General features: G+C 64.2%; 1 protein-coding gene across 5 annotated transcripts in view; it reads left to right on the top strand.

Moving 5' to 3' along the window:
- The window catches only part of KCNQ1 (potassium voltage-gated channel subfamily Q member 1), a 350,251-nt gene that overhangs the window by 42,268 nt on the left and 289,238 nt on the right, over positions 1-18,745 (top strand). For all 5 annotated transcript variants that reach the window (XM_059932319.1, XM_059932318.1, XM_059932316.1 and 2 more), the window contains exon 2: positions 14,040-14,130. In XM_059932319.1, the coding sequence (XP_059788302.1) occupies positions 14,040-14,130 (91 nt within the window). The remainder of the gene's footprint in view (positions 1-14,039; positions 14,131-18,745) is intronic.

Here is an 18,745-nt window from a genome sequence, read left to right as displayed (position 1 = left end):
GGTTCCGGGCGGCCTGGGCGGAAGTCCAGCCCGGGAACCTGGATGCAGGAGGGCGGGCTCGGCTGCAAGGGGGCAGGGGGCACCTCGACCGCTTGGGGGCCCGGGCCACGTCCACCAGGGCCCCCTTCCTCACGCACGTGTCAGAGCCCGGAGTGTGTGTTCACAGGTCAGAGTGGGGTGCGGACACGGGGTGAGGAGGAAGCATGGAGGAAGTGGGGATGTTGGTCTCAGGCCCGCTGGAGAAAGAGGAAACAGGCCGTTTTCCGGAGGGGCAGGCCCTTCAGAAGCCACAGGTCATGTCCCAGGGCAAGATCTGCGTCGTGTCCCAGGACGGCGATGGGTGGCCCAGTGTCAGGCACCTGCCACGTGCTGGGCACCCTCCCTCCGTCACACCTACGACGGTGGCCCAGCCCCCTCACCGTGTCCACACGCCCCCAGCATGGCCGGCATCGGGCCCCTGCTCCTGGGACCCTGCGGGCGCATCTAGGGGCAGCTCGAGGCGTTGGCACCAGCCTGGGAGTCGGCCACAGGGCCACCTGCCCAGCCAGCCTCCGCCCGTGCCGAGGGCCTGAGTGCTCTCGGTCCCCGGGTTCCTGCAGGCTGCGTCTGGGCATGTTGTCCTGAGCCTGGGTGGGAGGCCCCAGACCTCCGCTCAGGGCTTATCATCCTCCTCTGCCCCAACCCCTGCCTTGGCCTCTCTAAGCCCCTGCCCCCGCTGCTGCCACCACGGGTCACTGGTAGAGCTGATGGCCGAGCTGAGGGCAGGGGTGCGTGGGGATGGGCTTTCCGCAGGTCGGAGCTGTCTGAACAGCAAGCTTGCGGCTCCCGGGGCGGTGTCCCGGCAGTGGGGCGGGCCGGGGCCTCCGTATGGGGGTGGTCAGGTTGGCTCGCAGCAGTGGCTGCTGGTCAGGGGACCCTGCGGTCCTTGGGGACTGACCATGCCCGGGCGTGGTGTGGAGGTGCTGGGCAGGCAGGTAGCAGGGGCTCTGTGTGGGTGCAGCCTGCTTGGCCCCTCGGAGGGTGTCAGCAGCACAGCAGAGAGGGGTTGGGGCTGGATTTGGGGGTCAGCGTCGGAGAAGTGGTGTCCCCATGAGGGGCAGTCAGAGGGACCATGTTTACCTCCCGCCGCCTCTGACGTCCTTGCCTCGCCTGCACCCCACCACGTCCCAGCCTGCTCCCCCAGACCCCCCGCCTCCTGGGGATGTTCCGTAGCGAGAGCTGGTGTGTAGCCCCGCCTGACGAGTGTCTCTCTTGCGGCCCCGAGTGGGGCTGCCGCCACCTTAGGCCTGAGGCCTGGCCACGCTGGGGGCCGCCCGGGGCCGCCCTCTCCCGTCCTGCCCCTCTTCGTTGGGACGCCTCGGGACTGTAGCAGAAGGCTGGCAGAGGCCCTGGCCCCGGCCCCGATCCCAAGACCTTCCCATCGACAGCAAAGCCGACCACAAAGGCCGGGGTGAAGGGCCCCCTTCAGGAGGCCTGCCCGGGGCTGTGTGCATTGGCAGGTCCCTCTACCCGCGGGCTGTCCCCGTCCCAGAGTTCTTGTTTGTCAGCAGAGGGCTCTCCTGGCCCCGGGTGACGGGCGAGGACAACGAGCCTTTCTTGCTCTGCGGGTGGAGGACAGGCCCCTGTGGCCCCTGCATCCCAGTTCGGGGGCCTTGGGAGAAGGAGGCCGCTCCGTGGGGAAGGAGGCGTGGCCCGGATCGCCCCGGAGGGAGCTTGAAGCCAGACCCCTTCCCGGCCTGGGCTGCCCGGGGGCCCCGAGAAGCTGGCATCTACATCCAGGAACCTTGGCCCGTGGGCTGCAGGGAGACAGGGCAGCCGCTTCTTGGCCTCACAGCACAGGTCGACTCTGGGGCGGGGCGTACCTCTGGCCTGGGCCTCGTGCCAGCGCTCGGGCCCTGCACGGAGCCAGCGGTGCCCGGCGTGCGGACCTGCTGTCTCTCCACCTCCCCCAGGCACTGACCTTCTGGGCTTAGGGGCCCGGGGGCTGGGAGGGGGGTCGGGGACCACACCTGCAGCTACCCTGGGGGCTGGGTGTGGGTGTGGGTGAGCTGAGGTCAGCCCGGGGGCCCCTGTCTCCTGGGTGGGCAGCCTTGGCAGGTCGGGCTGGACCCAGAGTGGGGGTCGAGTGGGTTCTGCCTCGGGCTGGGGCTGCCCACGTCGGCTTTCTGGCTTCTCAGAAGGGCCCCCGCCTCCAAACTGTTGGGTCCGGGGCTAGGGAAGGAGGAGGAATGTCTCGTTTTGGCCAGCGAACCTGCCTCTGTGGGTCTGGGTGGTGGTCTTGGCCCTGAGGACAGACTTTACGGTGACCTTGTCGTGTGGTCTGGGCCGGCCCACCCTCTCTGGCCTCAGTTTCTTCCTCTGCGGAAAAGCAAGGGCAGCTGGGCTTCTCACCCAGACCCCATGCTGAGTGCTTTCAGTGTGGGACAAAGCCCAGGCCGGGTGGGCACAGGGCACATGTCCCTGGGAGGGACAGCTCTCCCAGGCTGCCCACCCCTGCACTGGCCTTGCTTCTCTGGGGAAATCCTAGGTGTTTACAATCAGGCAGGACCAGAACGAGCTGGATTTGAGAGGGATTCTTGGCATTTTTGAGCCTCCATTTCCCCACCTGGGAAATGGGCATCTTAATACCTAACTCATCCTATTAATGGGGGTTCTCCAAGAAACAGAATCATGTGTATGCGTGTGCATGCATGTAACCACACACACACACACACACACACACACACACACACAGAGAGTCCTTATTTTAAGGAATTGATTTTGGGAGCCGGCAAATTCCAAATCCAAGGGCAGGCCGACGGCTGGAAACTCAGGCAGGGTCTCTGTGTTGGAGTCTTGAAGCAGAATTCCTTCTTCTCTTTGGGGAAACCCCAGTGTCTGCTCCTGGGGCCTTCCCCTGATGGACAAGGCCCCTGCATCAGGGAAGGAGACCAGGGTCACTCAGTCTCCTGCCTGTAGGTGTTCACCACGTCTAAACACCCTTCTTGGCTGCCTCTGGTGTCCGAGTGTCAGGTGGGAGACCCCGGCCCAGAAAGGTTCCCAGACGTCAAGGCCCAGGTGGGAGGTGAGGTCCCTCTAAGGTGGGGCAGGAGTTTTGGCTGCGGATAGGAATCGGCAGTGAGGGGCACGTGTTCCCCCACCCTCCCCTCGATGTGCTGGGCGGCCCCTCGAAGTCACGGAGCCCTGAGGATCTGGGAACCCTCTCCCCGGGCATGGAGACCTCTCCTGGGACTGAGGTTCCCCTGCCAAGTTCTGGGCTCCACAGACATTGGTATCTGCGTTGGAAGAGACAGCGGACGTAGGGGGACCTCCTCCGTCACTCCGAGTCGGGGGCTGCTGCTTCCCTGCCTGTCTGTGCCGCCTCTTGCCTGAATTCTTTGCAGGGTCCACGTGGCTATGTTCTCTCCTCTCCTCTGGGCTTTGCACATGCTATTCCCTCTGCCTGGGTCAGGCCCCTGCCCCTGAGAAGCCCTCCCTGCTTGCCCCTTCCAAGGGGAGTGGGAGAGAGAGGAGGGGTTGGGAGAGAAAGGGGTGCCCAGCCGGAAGCCCCCACCTGCCCACTTCAGGCCTGTGATGTCCCTGGGCCTGTGGAGAGTGTGCGTCAGGGTCAACCCCACACCTGCCTCGGCTCCCTGATGAGAGGTGGCCGGCCCCCAGGCCCCTCAGTAGCAGCTGGGGAGGCCTCCCTCTCCTGCAGGCTCGCACTGGTGGTGGTTCTTAGACCAGTCGTAGGGCTGGGTGGCATGCTGCTGAGTCCCTGAGGTCCCAGCCCCAGACTCCGGGGCTGCTTCTGTCTCCCTAGTGGAGCAGAGGCAGGCTCTTGGCACCCTCGACGCATCCCCACTTCCCAGTGGGGAAACCAAGGCTCAGGTCACACAGCTGCTCAGTTTCCAGGGACCCCTTGAGTCAGGCCGAAGCCTCCACCGTGGAGTTGGGAGGTTTCCTTCAGCTGCAGATCAAGCCAAACTGCAGCAAGAAAGACTTAGGCTAGACAGGAGGAGGGACTTTTCCAGCAGGGATGAGCCCGAGACGCCCACCCCCTCGGGCACTGATGGGTACCTGTTGCCCCGTCTCACCCCAGAGGGGAGGCTGCCCCCACCCATCCCATCCCATCCCATCCCAGGAGAGGCCTGCAGGGCCCGGCCGCGCCCAGGCCGAGGATCTCCCCGAGACACAGGCCGTGTCCGGGGTAGAGCCAGTGGGCACAGGTACGTCCAGCTGCCCGCGCTGCCCACTGGGAGGGCCTGCTGGGCTCCTCCCCCCACCCGGAACGGGCCTCTTTCACGGGGAAGACGACGTGTGTCCTGGGACAGATAAGGCCCCTGTCCGTGGGGTCACTTCAGTTTGTTCTCTGGCACCTTCTAAATATACCCTCCGAGGGGGTGCTTATCGTGGCCGGGCCGGGCCGGGCAGCCAGGCTTAGCGTAGGCGACACTGTGCGGGTCAGAGCCACCCCCCAGCCCTGGGCCCTGGATGGGCTCGTCCTCTCTGCCAGGCGGCCCTGCCTCAGGTGGGCCTGCCGTCCAGTGCTGGGACCCCGAGGGCCGGGACATCCCCCAGCCCTCCTAGCCAAGCCCGCCTGGGGCCTGTCCTCCCACCGCTGGGCCGGGGCGGCCCCTCAGGGGTGGTGGGTGGGAGGCCAGGCCCTGCCGCTCGGGTGGACCCCGATTTCCTGGAGGCGTGAGGGGCAGCCTGGTGGAAGGAGCCTGCACCGGAGTCGGGCAGCCCTGGCGTCCCTTTCCCCGCCGCTGTTTGCGGCTCTGGCTCTGGGCAGTCACGTGCCCTCTTTCTCCTCTGATGAGGGACAGGCCCGCCTCTGGGGCTTCTCGTGAAGATCAAGTGGACGGGAGGCGGTGGGCTTTTACTCAGCTCGTCCCCGCCCTCCTGCCCCTCCGAGGCCCGGGCCCGCTGGGGCTCCTCGGGAAGGAGGATGGGGTCCCAGATCTGCAGGTGGCTCTGCCCCTGCCGTCTGGTGGACGGACGCCGAAAAGTGCCCGCGGGGCTGGACGTTCCAAGTTCCGTCGCCCGCAGCCTGATGCTCGGATACGGCTGTTGTGTTTCTGATTGTGTAACAGGCCCCTGTGGAATCGCACATGTGTGCGCACACGGCACCCCCCTCCCCCAGACCCCCGCAGCCGCCCCTCCAGTGCCCTGAAAAGGCTTTGAAATGACCGCTTAGGGCGATGCGGTTGAGCCCTCAGCCACGGCCTGTCCTCGCCTGCCCCCCAGCTGCCCCCCCCGGTGTGGCCCTCAGCAGAAGGGGACCTCCCCCCCCCGGAAACGCGAGGGCCCTGTGCTGAGGTGGACGTGGAACGTGAGTGGCCGCCGGGCGTCGGGATGAGACAGGAGCGTGGCCACAACCCGCGCCCTCTGACAGGAGCCAGGCCGCTGGGCAGGGCGGTGGCCTGCGTGACCCCCGAGCTCGGCTGGACCCGGGCCGTCCCACTGCCCGCCCTGCAGGGCTGTCAGAGCGGAATGCGTGGCCAGTGCCGGGGGTGCCACTGCCACCTCGGGGTGCGGTGCAGCGGGGCTTTTGGGGACCGGCCAAGATGGGCCTGAAGCACCTTCGGCCAGGGGGCTCCCCAAGGCACCCCCGGGGCCTCCAGGATGGAACGTGTTTCTGTCTGCGCGGGGAGGTCGGGGTCCCTGAGCGCGGCCGTCGGGTGAGCGAGGGTGGAAGACCCCCCGTCTTTATGGCGCGCTGCTCTCGGCGGAGCCGTCACACGCCTTCCCGGGGGAGCGGGACCCCGTCCCTGTGCCCAAGCTGTGCCCTCACCTGCGTCGTCCTGGGTTTCGGGGAGAGGCCCCGAGGAGAGGGTGCGGGCTGAACCCTGGCGGTCGCTGCCCGGCCGGTGGCCTCCCCGCAGACGCTGAGCAGAGTGGCCGCGAGAGCGGTGCCTTGCAGGCTTGGGAGGGGCTGGCGGCGTGGGCGGTCCGGACGGGTGCAGTGTCCCCCCGTGGTCTCCCCCAGCTAGCTTGGAGTTGGTCTTCTCCTGGGGTAGCCTATCCCTGCTGCCTCTGGGGCTGACTTCGGGCAGCTGGACCACGGCCCTCAGAGCCCTCGCCCCGTGCGTCCTGGTGCACTCCTGGCAGTGGGGGTGGCCGTGCCTGCTCCCAGCTCACGTCAGAGGCCCCCCCCCACCCTCGGGAGGCTCCTTTCTGCCTGACATTGTTGGCATGCAGTCTGGTGGAGGGGTGGGTACGTGGAGAGCTGCCTGGTGTCCTGGCCCATTGGAAGCCCCGTAGGGCCTTGGCTGAGCCCGTGCGGGTGGGATGTCGCAGGGCAGGGCAAGGAGGAAAAGAAGGGCATGAAAGGATCTCACTGCTTGATAGACCCTGGAGTCCTACATGGAGGAGGTGGCACTGAGAATTCTTTCCACTGAGCTCCTGAGTTCAACCTAAAACATTCATTATGTCAATCAGTCATTCAACAAACACTCATGTACCAGGCCCCATACGGGGCCCTCAAAGGGGGACATCGGCAGATGGGCCTCTGCCTGGGGAGCCTTCGCTCTGTCAGGGGGCAAGAGTGGGCAGCAGGTGGTCAGTGGTCTGATGAGAGTGGGGCAGGGCCCACAGGGCCCAGCTGTGGCATCAGAAGGCCCCCTGCGGGGAAGCCCAGGAAAGTGGGTTTGGAGTTCAGACTTCATTGGAGAGTCTTCAGCTTGGGAGGGGGCTGGTGGGATTTGCATTTTCCCAGGATCGCCCCGGCTGCCCAGTGGACACTGAAAGGCTGGGGCAGGGAGACCAGTGGGGTGTGGGCTGAAGATTCCGGTGCAGTCCTGGTGGCCCCCCGGTGGTGGTGGCCCCCAGGCAGTGGAGGCCTGGCCTGTAGGGAGGTGCTGTGTGCACAGGCACAATGTGAGGGCCCAGCCGGAGCACGAGGTGTGAGGTCCCGTGTCTCCGGGGTCCCCAGCCCAGTTCACTTTCAGAAGAAGTGTCAGCTGAAACCCCACAAGGCCGTGGAAGGCCTCCGTCTAGCTACAGGGATCACATCGCCCGAGTGAACCTTGTAAAGGAATGAGACTCGGTGCCGCTGAACAAGCCCCGTGGAAGGTTCAGAGTTGGGGGGGGGGGAGGCTGGGTGGGGGGCGGCCCATGGAAGCCCTGGTCAGGAGGCCTGGCCTGGACCCTGCCCGGCACGTGGTGGGGAGACGGGGTGGGGGGCTGCTGTGGTCACGGGTGAGAAGTGCGGGGGTCCCTGGGGGGCCGAGCCTCACCTGGGCCGGGTTGACTGCCACTCCCGGCTGCTTTCGCTCCCTGGCGCGATGTGGTTTGGATGGTGCAGTGCCGAGTGGTGACCTCGGAAGGACACGTCTGCGTGCTAATCCCCGGAGCCTGTGACCTTATTTGGAAAGAGGGTCTTTGCAGACATAGTGACAAGATGAGCAGGAAACTCTAAATGTATCTTGGACTGTTTTAAAAATTGTGACACTAACATACGTTTTTACCAGATACCTGATGTTGATTTTTGAAAACTCACTAAAGATTCACTAATAGATATCATCATCCTAAGTAATTTATTTGTTTATTAAAACCCTTTATATGTTATAGAGGCTGAATGACGGCCCCCAAAGATGTCAGGCCCCCTGGAACTTGCGAACGTGACCTTACGTAGAAAAAGCGTCTTGGCAGGGGTGATAAGTTAAGGGTCTTGAGAGGGGGGATGATCCTGGATACCAGGGGGAAGGGGGCCCAAATCCAGTGACAAGCATCCTCATAAGAGAGACTGAGGGATGCGGCCATGAGCCCAGGATGCCTGGGGCCCCCAGAAGCTGGAAGAGGTCCAGTCCCGCTACCCCCCCACCCCGTCTGCCCAGGACAGCCCCCTCGCACCCTGTGGTTCAGCCTTGGATGTGGCGTTCCCGCTTGGAGGACCCTGGCACGAAGGGCTGGGCCTGGCCCTTGGCAATGGGGTCCCCTGCCCAAGGGGGAGGCTCAGTCCTTGCCTTGAAGCTGGAGCTGGGCAGGGGGCCCCGGGGCTGGCCGGCCTGGGCTTACTGTCCCTGTGGCCCTGGCCGTGTCCCTGCTGTCCCAGAGCCTTGGGGTCCCCTTGCCTCTTGCTGTACCATCCAGGGCCCTCTCAGGGCTGGGCAGCGTGGGCGGGAGGGGCAGCCCCACAGCCTGGAGCCGGGACCCGCCTCGCCTGTGGCCTCGGTCTCCTTGTGGGAGGTGATATGACACCTTCCACGCGGGGTGTGGTGGGGAGCTTGTGCGTAGCGCCTGGCACCTGGGCCCGAGGTGTGAGCTGCGACGTGCCCGGCCCAGCCCCACCCCGAGCAGTGCTGCGCGTGGGCTGGACCAGCGGGGCGCGGGGTCTTGGCATCCTGTTGGGCAGTGTTGTCCCCAACCCCGGGGACAGCCCTGGTGGGACCTGAGGTTGCCTCCCCCTGGGGGTCCAGTGCCCCGGGGTGTCCATGTCCAGGCGCTGGCTCACCAGCCCGGGGCCCAAGCGGGGGTACCTGTCCTCTTGTTTGTTCGGAGGTGTTTGGAATCTTTCAGGGTGACTTTTGTACAAAGAGGAGCCCCTCCGATACGGCTGGGGTTTGAACGTCAGCACCTAATCTGTTAAATCACGCGTTCCGAGTTCGGCCTTGAGCTTTCGGCCGCTGGACAAGCCCTTTGTTATCGGCCCGAAGGTCCGGGCAGGGTGGGCGGGTTTTTGAACCTCACTCATTTATAGCCTTTGTCAAACACGGGCAGCCGTCCAGGGCTTGTGTAGAAAAGTCGTTTACTTAGTTTCCTTTTTTTTAACTTTAAAAAAATTGTGTGAAGATACATGTAACATAAAATTTATTCTGTAACCATTTCTAAGTGCACGGCTCAGTGGCATTAAGCACATTCACATTGCTGTGCAACCCTCGCTCCGTTCATCCCCAGAACTTCATATTCCCGAATTGATACACTGTCTCCATTAAACACTCACTTCCCTTCCCCTCCCCCAGCCCCTGGCTCCCAGCATCCTATTTTCTGTGTCTGTGGAGTTGATGACTCTCAAAGGCACCTCATAGGAGCAGAATCGTGCTGGACCAACAAAACTTTTCAAAGTACGTAATTTCTATACATTGAATAAATTGAGCACACGGACAACGGCACGTCTTACGTTCTCTGACTCGTTCCGGTGCTGCATTTCAGTGTCCCGGAATGTCAGCTTAGAGCCCAGGGAGCCAGAAGGCTGAGGTCTTTCACATCTGGGTTCTGAGGGCGCCTTGAACAGGCCACATTCCCTTTGCAGGTGAAGTGTGTGCTTCTTGTTCACATTTTCAGTGTCACTGGGAAATGTCCCGGTGTTGAAAGAGGCTTCCCTGTGGGCTGGAGAGACCGTCACGGTTAGACTCACGTAGGTTCCCCAAGGGTCCGGCCCATCCCCTGCCTCTGCGGGGCGCTGGCCTGGGTGAGCCCGCGGGTCCCAGGTGCTGGGGGCAGCCCAGCCCATTGCGGGGGTTGAAGGGGGTGCAGTCTACAGCCCCCCTCCTGCTCCCGGGAGCGCCCTCCCGCCGAGTCGCGGACCACGGCCCTGGCACGGCTGCTGCATTCTTCTGTGTTCCCAGGGCACCTGCTGCCACAGATCCTGAAATGATGTCCGATAACGTTCCGGACGTCCCTCGGGGCGGGGGCTGGTGGCCGCAGCGCCCGGGGCGGATCAGCCGTCAGGGCACAAGCAGGCCATTGTCCTCGGGCCCGGAGCTGCCTCACCCCTGGCTGCAGCCACCTCCCTCGGGCACTCACACGCCCTCCTGGGAAGTTGGATCGAGCAGCACTGGGGGCCGGAGGGGCCTCTGCTCCCCCGCAGCCCTGCTCCCCACGCCCCATGCAGAGAACAGGGCGGTTTCCTTCTTTCCCTGGACCTCGGTCTCCCAGCTCCTGGGGGTCTGTGGCTGCCCGGTTTTTGGGGCCTTGGGAGGCCAGCTGGGACGGACAGGTGGTGGCCAGCCCTGCAGAGGCAGGAGGTCAGGCGCCTCAGGCTGCTGCGAGCCCCCCAAGGGCAGGGACCCTATCTTGGCATCGCTGAGGCCCCGGGGCCCACGCAGGACAGGTTGGAGGGTACAAGAATCACCTCTGTTAAGGGATTCTTCCTGAAACTAGCGCGACGTACGCGAATAGTCGAAGAGCTGTTTAGCCTTCAGAATACAGCAAGGCTGAAACTAGCAAAGTGTGTCGGGGTAATGACACCAAACCCCCGGAGCTCCGGAGAAAGTCGTCTGCAGCCGGGTCCCCGGGGAGGCGCTCCTGCACCTCTGAGCGGAGCTCCGGGTGAGGGCACCCGCCCTGCTGTTACTCTCCCTGCAGGCCTGTCCACAGCCCCAGGCAGGGCTGCTCTGGCCAGAACCTTCCTCCTTGGCAAGGCTCAGTCACCCTTCCCCCGGCCCCCGGAGCACGGCCAGACACAGGACAGCGCGTAGAAGAGGTCTCCCGGCAGCCGTGGTACCTGCAGCCCATTCAGGACGCTCCCCGGGCCTCGCCCGGGGTCTCTGTGCCGCTGCCTGGCACGCAGTTCTAACGAGCCCTCGCTTTGCTTTCCGTCCGAGGTCATCCTAACAGCGACAATAAACGGTCGGTTGCCACCCTGGCAGCAAGAGGCGTACAGGGACGGGCCTTGTCGCAGAGTGGCGGCGGCCTCCTAGGCCCCAGAGCATAGCCAGCCGCCGCCCGGCGGCATGCAGCGCCCCCCACGATGCGCCGCTTTGGGCTCTGCCTGCTTCGTCTGCCTTGGGAGACAGGAAACAGCAGGGAATTCAGGACTTTTCGAGCACTTCCTGGCCGTGGAGGCTGGGGAGGCCTGGGCAGCGGGGCCCAAAGACCTGGGTCCAGACCTGGCCCGCGCCGGCCCCCTCCCCTCCCGGGCCTCACCTTCCTGGCTGCGGGTGGCTGCAGGCTTGGGGACGGTGGCGCGGGGCACAGGGCACGTGACTCAGAGCTGAGGCCGGTTTTATTGACGTGGGGACTGCGGGTCAGCACTGATGTTGGTGTCCTGACCTTGGAATCTGAGTGTGACCGTGTGTGGCAAGGGGGGCTTCGCAGGTGGGGCTAAGCGAAGGATCTGGATCTGGGGGATTGTCCCGGATCACCTGGCAGACCCTGGGTGTCATCGCAAATGTCCCTCAGAGGGGGGGCGGGTCAGAGAGAGATGAGACCACGCGTGTCGTGCTCCCTGCCCCCACCCCCGGGCCTCGGCCTCGTCACCTCCGTGGTTTGACCACGTGAGGTTCACCCTCGGGAAGCGTGGAGCCCGAGCCCCGGTTTCCCCGTATGTAGCAACTGTGGCATCTGTCCCCGGACCGTTTCCTGTGGCCCAACGGGGAGTGGTTGAAGTATCCCCACGGGCCATGGGCGGGCGGGTTCTGCCCATCTTCTCAGGAGGAGAGGGCACAAGGTGGGACACTGGGCAGCCACAAGACTGACCCCTGAGTCCCTGCCCAGATGTCCACTGCCCTGAGAGGCAGTGGCCGCGGGCTGTGGCTCTGGCTGTGTCGATGGGGGAACTGAGGTCCGGGAGCAGCCTGGACCACGCTGCAGGCAGTGTGGCTTCTTTGTGTGGCCGCCTCTACACCCAGGGGGCCTGGGGGCGGGGGTGGGGTGGGCGCCTCCCTCCCTGGGGACCTCACCTGCCCTGGTTTCTCTCGGCCGAGCCGGGCAGCGCGGCCCCGGGACTCACGGGGCTTCAGGGTGCGGGCCGGGGGCAGGTGAGCTCTGTGCCCGAGGGGCAGTCGGGCCAGCCGGGCACTCACTCTGCCAGCCAGGGTTCGCTTGTGTCCCCCTGAGATCGAAAGCTTCCTGAGGTGGGGGCCCAGGGTCTCAGTCACCACACAAGGGATGCCCTCGGGTCCCGGCAGGGAGGCAGGGCTGCATCTGTTAAAGGGCTTCCCTGGGGGCTGGGCGGGCCTGGACACCCTTCCAAGCCAGCAGGCGGGTCCGCAGTCGGGCAGAGTGGAGGGTGGGCATGCAGAGTCCTGGGGGGTGGCACCGGGTATACAGACTCGGGAGGCTTGATGCGGCCTTAGGCCCTGGGGCGCTGGTGTCGGGACGGGAGGCCCCAGGCCGGGCGAGGGCTGCGGCTACCGGGGTCCTGCTGGGAGCCACTGCGGGACTCGGGGCTGCGTTCAGACTGTGCTTCGGGTCCAGCGTCCTGGTGGGGGCTGGTGTGAGCCGGGCTGTACCCCTCCGAGAGGAGGGCGGGGCGCAGAGGAAGGGCCAGCATGGGAGGGACGAAGGAGGGAGCTGGGAACTCGATGGAGGCGCACCTGAGCAGGTGCGGGCTGAGTACCTGCCGGGGGTGCAGCGGGGGTGGCACCCCACAGCCCTCCTCTGGGGGCTCATGGTCTTGGAGGTGGACGACGCAGAAGGGGGCAAACAGGCCCCAGGCCCGGCGGTGATACATGAGCATGAAGGACACGGGTGGAGGCACGTGGGGGTGAGTGTTGGGTCCCCTGTCTGTGGGCGAGGGTGCGGAGCTTGCAGGTGGGGCACCGGCATGTGCAAAGGCCCCGAGGCAGGCGGGGGGGGGGGCATGCTGGGAAGGAGCTGGGGTCGGGGTCACCATGGTGTCATGCGGGGGTGATGTTGAGGGCTCACTCAGCGGCCGGGCAGGGTGGACTCTGGGGCCCAGGGTGGAGACCAGCCCTGTGGTCAGGACAAGAGACAAGGCTGACGAGGGGGCAGGGTGCAGAGGGGTGGCTGGGACCCGGCTCTGCGGGTCCAGCTGACCCAGCCCGTGTGAGGCACCAGGAGAGAGGTGGAGACCAGAGCTGTTAGAGGGAACCCCGAGAGCTGCGGGAGAGCAGCCGGGTCTTGGGGTGCGCTCCCCAGGCAGGGAGGAGCATCTGGGCGGCCCGGGTCCTGTCTCCCCAGGAAGTGTGGGCGGGGCAGTGGGCTGTGTCGGGCAGCCTGTTCTCAGCGGGCTCTGAGGGGCCGGGAGGGAAGGTGGGCTGGGGTCGGGGGGAGATGCAGGGGGCTTCCTAGCGAGCACAGGGCAGGCATGTGGGGATGGGGGGGATGGAGTGAAAGCAACTGGGGACAGCAGGATCTCGGTGGGGAGAGGGCCAGGGCTCCTGGGTGCTGGCAGGGGGTCTGTGTCGCGGGCCCAGAGAGCTTTCTCCACATCTGCACCCCTGGGGCCACGCGAGGACCCCCCTGGAGAGTGTGCTTGGAGCCCCCGGATGACCCCGCTAGCGTTGTCCTCTTCCCAGGCAGGAGGAAGGCTGGGGGCTTGGCCTGGTTTCATCCAGGGATGTGGAGGGAAGGGCCCGGAGGGTCTGCCTTCAGGAAGCCTTTCTGGTTCGGGTGTGATCAGAGCAGCCCGTCTGTGCAGGGATGGGGCGGGAGGGGGGGATGGGAGGGGGGCTGAGCCTGGGAGCTGCCCCGGGGGCAGGGGCTGCCACCTTCCCTTTGTTCAGCCCCGTGGGCTCCACCTCTGGCCTCCCCCCACCCCCGCCCCCGGGATGGGGAGGGGAAAGCAGGCGCAGGGCTGGCGTCAGAGGAGCCTCCCGGCCGGGAGCCCAGGCTCTGGTGACACCGCAGGCTCTGGTGACACCGCACTAGCGGGTGCAGGAGACGGCCCCCTCCTGGCGCCTGTGCTGCCACCCCTGAGCCTCGTGCTGCCGGGGCGGCCACAGAGCCCTGCGGTGTCACCACTACGTGCAGGGCGTTCCCCTCCCCCAAGGGAGGCCCCTCCGGCCCCCGGCGGTCACCAGGCTGCTCTCTGCTCTGTGGATTTCCGTCCTGGACACCTTAGAGACAGGTGGTGGGCAGGGTCTGGTTCCCGGCGTGGGGTCCCAAGGTCCGTCCCACCGTAGCCTGGGTCGGAGCTCACCCCTTCGAGGCCGGGTGGCGTCACATGCCGTTGGCTGTGCCGCACTTTGTGCGCTGCTCACGGCTGGCGGTCAGGGCTGGCGGCCCTTGGAGCCCTCAGAGCCGGGGAGGGAAGGGCCTGGTCCCTCAGGCGGCAGGGGGCCCGCCTGCTCCCCGGGCCTGGGCCGTGTCTGGGGGCGAGGGGCGGGCAGCCTGGCGCGGGCGCTGACCGCGTGTCCTCCTGTCCGCAGCTTCCTCATCGTCCTGGTCTGCCTCATCTTCAGTGTGCTGTCCACCATTGAGCAGTATGTCGCCCTGGCCACGGGGACCCTCTTCTGGATGGTACGTAGCAGCGTGAGGGGCCCTGCGCTCTCATCCCCCTGGCGTGTGGACCAGGGGGCGGAGCCAGCTGCTCCTGGCCTCTCCCACACACAAAACAGCCCTGTGCCGGAGCCCCCCTGCTGGCTGGCTCTGCAGGCTCACCCTGATACCGGGAGACTAGAGGTGTGGGGACGCCCTACCCTGGCACCCTCACCTGCCAGGATGTGACCGTCAGGCTGAGAAGGCCGAAGAATGAGAGGACCCCGGGCCTGGTGGTCTGGGAGAGCTTTCTGGAGGAGGGGGCTTCTGAGCTGGGCAAGGAAGGAAGGACAGGAGGACACGGGCACAAGGAGCCGGGGTTGTGGTCTGCTCGGCCTGCGCTGTGGCCCTGGGTCTGGCTGGTACTCGGACCCTGCAGGTGTCTCAGTCTCTGGCCAGGTTACCTCCCGCCCTGGCCAACTGATGGCTGCAAGCTTGGGTCCCCAAGTCCTCGTAACGTGGCCTTGAGGCAGTGCCTGTTTTATTTGCATGCCGTCGGCTCCACTTCTCCTTTGATGTTTCTGGATTTTGGTTCACAGGAGTTTCCCCCCTCAGGTTATAGAGAAGCAGCCACAGCTGCCTCTAGCACTTGTCCGGGTTAGTCGTGTGGTTTTAAACTGTTGATGGCAGTGGGCACATTCTGGCGTGAGGATCAGATTCACTCTCGCTCTGTCCCTCTCGTCTGCCCCCTCTCAGCACCACTAACTCCAAAGTGTGTCTTTGCTCCCCAATTTGAGGAGCCATTTTTATTGTGAACCAGATGTCCAGATGCCAACGGCTCTACTCTGGGATCTCCCTGTTCTGTCCACGGCTGTTTGTCCGTGCATCTTTCCCAGGGCCATGCTGCTTTGCTGATGTTTGCACTAAAATCTGTTTTACCATGCGGTTAATATCTGTGCCCAGCTCTTCTCTTTCAGGGGCAATTCTTGCTTGTTTGTTTGCTCTCCCCAGTGACCTTCACTATCAGCTTGTCTGCCTCCCAGAAAAAATCCGATGGTGTTTCATGAATGAATCTGGGGAGACCGACATCTCTCTGGGGTGGGGTCTTTCTGTCTACGGTCAAGGCGTGTCTGTTTTATCCAGGAGGGTTTTATGGTTTTGTAATGTGGGTTTTTAGACTGTTGTTGTTATTATTTTTAATATAATAATAGTTGTTCTTGTTAGTTGCCATCACAAATGGGATCTTCTCTTCCATTATGTTTCCTGGAGGTTATTTTGGTGTCTAGGAAAGCCTTTGCTCTAATCACTTGTACAGCCTGTGACCGCCTCTGTTTTGTTATTGTTTGCAGTAGTTTTTCCTCTGGTCCTTTAGAGTGTTCTGAATTTGGAATTGCCGCTGCTTGGTTTGGTTTAGCGTGCTGTTCAGGTGTGGACACTGGCATCTGTCAGTCACTCCGGCTTGCCGGGCCAGGGGTAAGGGGGCTCCCTGTGCTTCTCCTGAAGGAATGTGCCAGCCCGGGCAGAGAGGTGTGCATTTTCTCAGTTGGGGGGGGTCCTTCAAGTCCAATGAGAGGGCATGATTCTAAAGTGATGGTGTTGACTTTTGTCGGGTGTCTTTCCTGCCTCTGAGGAGGTGCTTGTGTCGGCGGATGTCCTTGCTTTCCCGGGATAACTGTCCCGGCATTTTGTTTTTACTGTCCTATTGGGTTATACTTTCTCATATAAAGGTAGGGACTTGCTTGAAAAGTAGGACGGCCGCCGTCCCAGCAAGACGGATGGCCTTTTGGGGTCATGGAGCTTTCTCCCGTTCGCCTGGTCCTGAGGACCTATGGAAGTAACCCCGGTGCCAGCCAGGTCCGTGCCAAGGCCCCAGAGGCCGCAGCTCCTTGCAGAAGTGCACTCGGGCAGTATGGCGGCTGCCATTGGCCTGCAGAGAAATGTCCCCAAACCCCCGCTCTGGGCAGGCCCTGGGGCAGGCCAGGGGTCATCTCCCTGTGGGTGAGTGGTGAGCCGGAGATGCTTCTCTCTGCTGTGGGCATCCCGAGTGCCCTGGCCGGCTGTGTGTCTGCTTCCCAGGCGGGGGACTGTCCTTCCCTCTGGCCGGCCTCCTTCCCACCTCCCAGACTGCAGGGGAGGAGCTGTGGGGGGCAGGGAGAGAGTGGAGAAAGTTGGGGGGTGTCTCTGGTGCTTTGGGTTATCACAGGGTGATTTGAGCCCCTGCCCAGACCGCACAAAGCACGTCTGCTCTGCGGGTTGCTCCTGGGGTCTCCTTGTGGCCAAGGTAACTGAGGGTTCAAGAGGCAGCGGCTGGAAGGGGCCGGGAAGACCTTGCTGGGCTGGGCCCAGATTCCAAGGCTGCCGTTCTACCAAATGTAAGTGCTGGTGGTGCTGGGCCCAGGGGCCTGGTCGGCCGCTCACCCCCTGTGTAGGTCTCCTGGAGCCGTAACGAAATCCACAGCCCGGGCGGCTTAAACAACAGGATGTATTATCTCCTGGTCCTGGAGGCTGGAATGCCAGACCCAGGTGTGGGCAGGGCTGGCTCCTCCTGAGGCCTCTCTCCTCGGCGTGTAGACGGCCGTCTCCTCCCTGTGTCCTCACGGGGTTGTCCCTCTGTGTGTATCTGTGTCCTGACCTCCTCTTCTTCTTTTTTTTTTTTTAAATCCAGGTTTTTCCAGAATTTTTTTTTAAATTAATTAATTAATTTATTTTTGGCTGTGTTGGGTCTTTGTTTCTGTGCGAGGGCTTTCTCTAGTTGCGGCAAGTGGGGGCCACTCTTCATCGCGGTGCGTGGGCCTCTCACTGTCGCGGCCTCTCTTGTTGCGGAGCACAGGCTCCAGACGCGCAGGCTCAGTAGTTGTGGCTCACGGGCCCAGCCGCTCCGCGGCATGTGGGATCCTCCCAGACCAGGGCTCAAACCTGTGTCCCCTGCATTGGCAGGCAGATTCTCAACCACTGCGCCACCAGGGAAGCCCCCTGACCTCCTCTTCTTATAAGGACCCCAGTCCTGTGGGGTTAGGACCCACCCTAGTGACCTCATTTTACCTTCATCGCCTCTTTGAAGGCCCAGCTCCAAATACAGTCACATCCTGAGGACTTGGGGGTTAGGGCTTCCACATAGGGATTTGGCGGGGACACAGTTCAGCCCATAAGGCCCCCTGAGTGACTGGGGTCAGTTCCTCCTCTGCTGAGAGAGAGGTTCACTCTTAGATTCTTAGCGGCTCCAACAACATTGAATTCTCCGGTTGATGTAAAGCATCCCAGGGACTCCCCCGCCCCCCACCCTGCCGCCCCGGGCCCTGCATCAGCACCGAGGGTCCTGAGTTCGGGTGCCAAATCCTTGTGCAGCTCAGGCAGGGCCTCTGGGTGCAGCTGGGATGGGCCGGGTGAAGCCCACGTAGACTCTCGGCCCGGGAATCGCCACTGATGTGTCAGCGCATCCCAGGCCCTGCGCTGGGGGTGGAAACCAGACCCTTGGTGGGGGGTCAGCCCAGGACCGTCCTGGGGTTGGGGGCAGACCCTGGCGGCCTCGGGCCTCGCCTGGTCCGGCCTCCACTCTCCCCTTGGCCTGGCCGGGAGCACCTCCCTCCCCAGACAGTGCTCTCACGTTCAGACAGGTCTCCTCGTGGTGGGTTTCATGGTGCCCGTGCGGTCCCGAGCCGGGGGAGGTGGCGGAGGGGCCCTGTCGCCTCCGGGCAGCCCCCGGCCCAGCAGCCCCCAGCCCCTGCCCGCCCACTCCCTGCTTAGCACCGGCCTCCACCCTCAGTCCCGGCATCTCTGAGGCCCGCGTGCCACCTGGTGGCCATTCTCTGAAGTGCAGGCACGGTTCCCCTCCTGAGGATGGGGGCTCGGCCCGAGCTGGGGGTGTGGTCCTGCCCCCTCGCCTCGAGCTGGGGATGCGGTCCTGCCCCCTCGCCCTCTGGGGCCTGGGATGCGTGTGCGAGCAAGCACCTCCCCTGCGCCAAGAAGAGGGCCCCCCCCAACTGTGGTCGCATCTCCCATCCCACCCTTTTGAGGGGAGAGACCCTGTGCCGCCTCCCTCGTCCACCTCCGTTCTCTCACATCAGCACCTTGCGCACTGCCACCTTCGTGTCCCCCCAGGAGCCCTCTCCACACAGCAGCTGTTGGTTGCGGGGACGACTTTCCAGAACAAAACTCTGACCGTTCTAGAAGCTCCCGGTGGCATTCAAGATCGGCTGGGCCTCTCAGGCCCCCAAATGCTGCTCACCCGGCACCAGCCCCGCATGTCTGTCCCCCCCCGCCCCGCTGCTCCCTCCGCTCTGATGCACTGTTTGCTGACCCTTGGACACTCCCGGCCGCCTCGGGGCCCTTGCATGTGCTCTGCTCGGCATGTCACAGGACCGGCTTCTCCTCCGGTCAGGCCTCGACTTGGCTGTCACTGCTTCAGTACCCCCTCCCTAACCGCCTTCTGCGGGGTCCCCGTCCCTCCTGCGGCACACCCCGCTCTTGCCCCAGCGGTCTGGGTGTGACAGGGGTCTGCAGGCGGGAGGGGGGAGTCACAGGGTCTGTCTCCTTGCTCTCTTCCCCACCCCTGAGGGCAGGGGCCCAGGGGCTGCGACCCCTCCGCGGGCCCAGAACGGTGCTTCCGGGGTTTGGATACCCCTCCTTTGAGCCCACGTGCCCAGAGCTGCCCCGGGTG

The sequence above is a fragment of the Balaenoptera ricei genome, chromosome 8 (genome assembly GCF_028023285.1).
Source record: "Balaenoptera ricei isolate mBalRic1 chromosome 8, mBalRic1.hap2, whole genome shotgun sequence".
NCBI classification, from domain to species: domain Eukaryota; kingdom Metazoa; phylum Chordata; class Mammalia; order Artiodactyla; family Balaenopteridae; genus Balaenoptera; species Balaenoptera ricei.
This window is presented reverse-complemented; position numbering and strand designations above follow the sequence as displayed.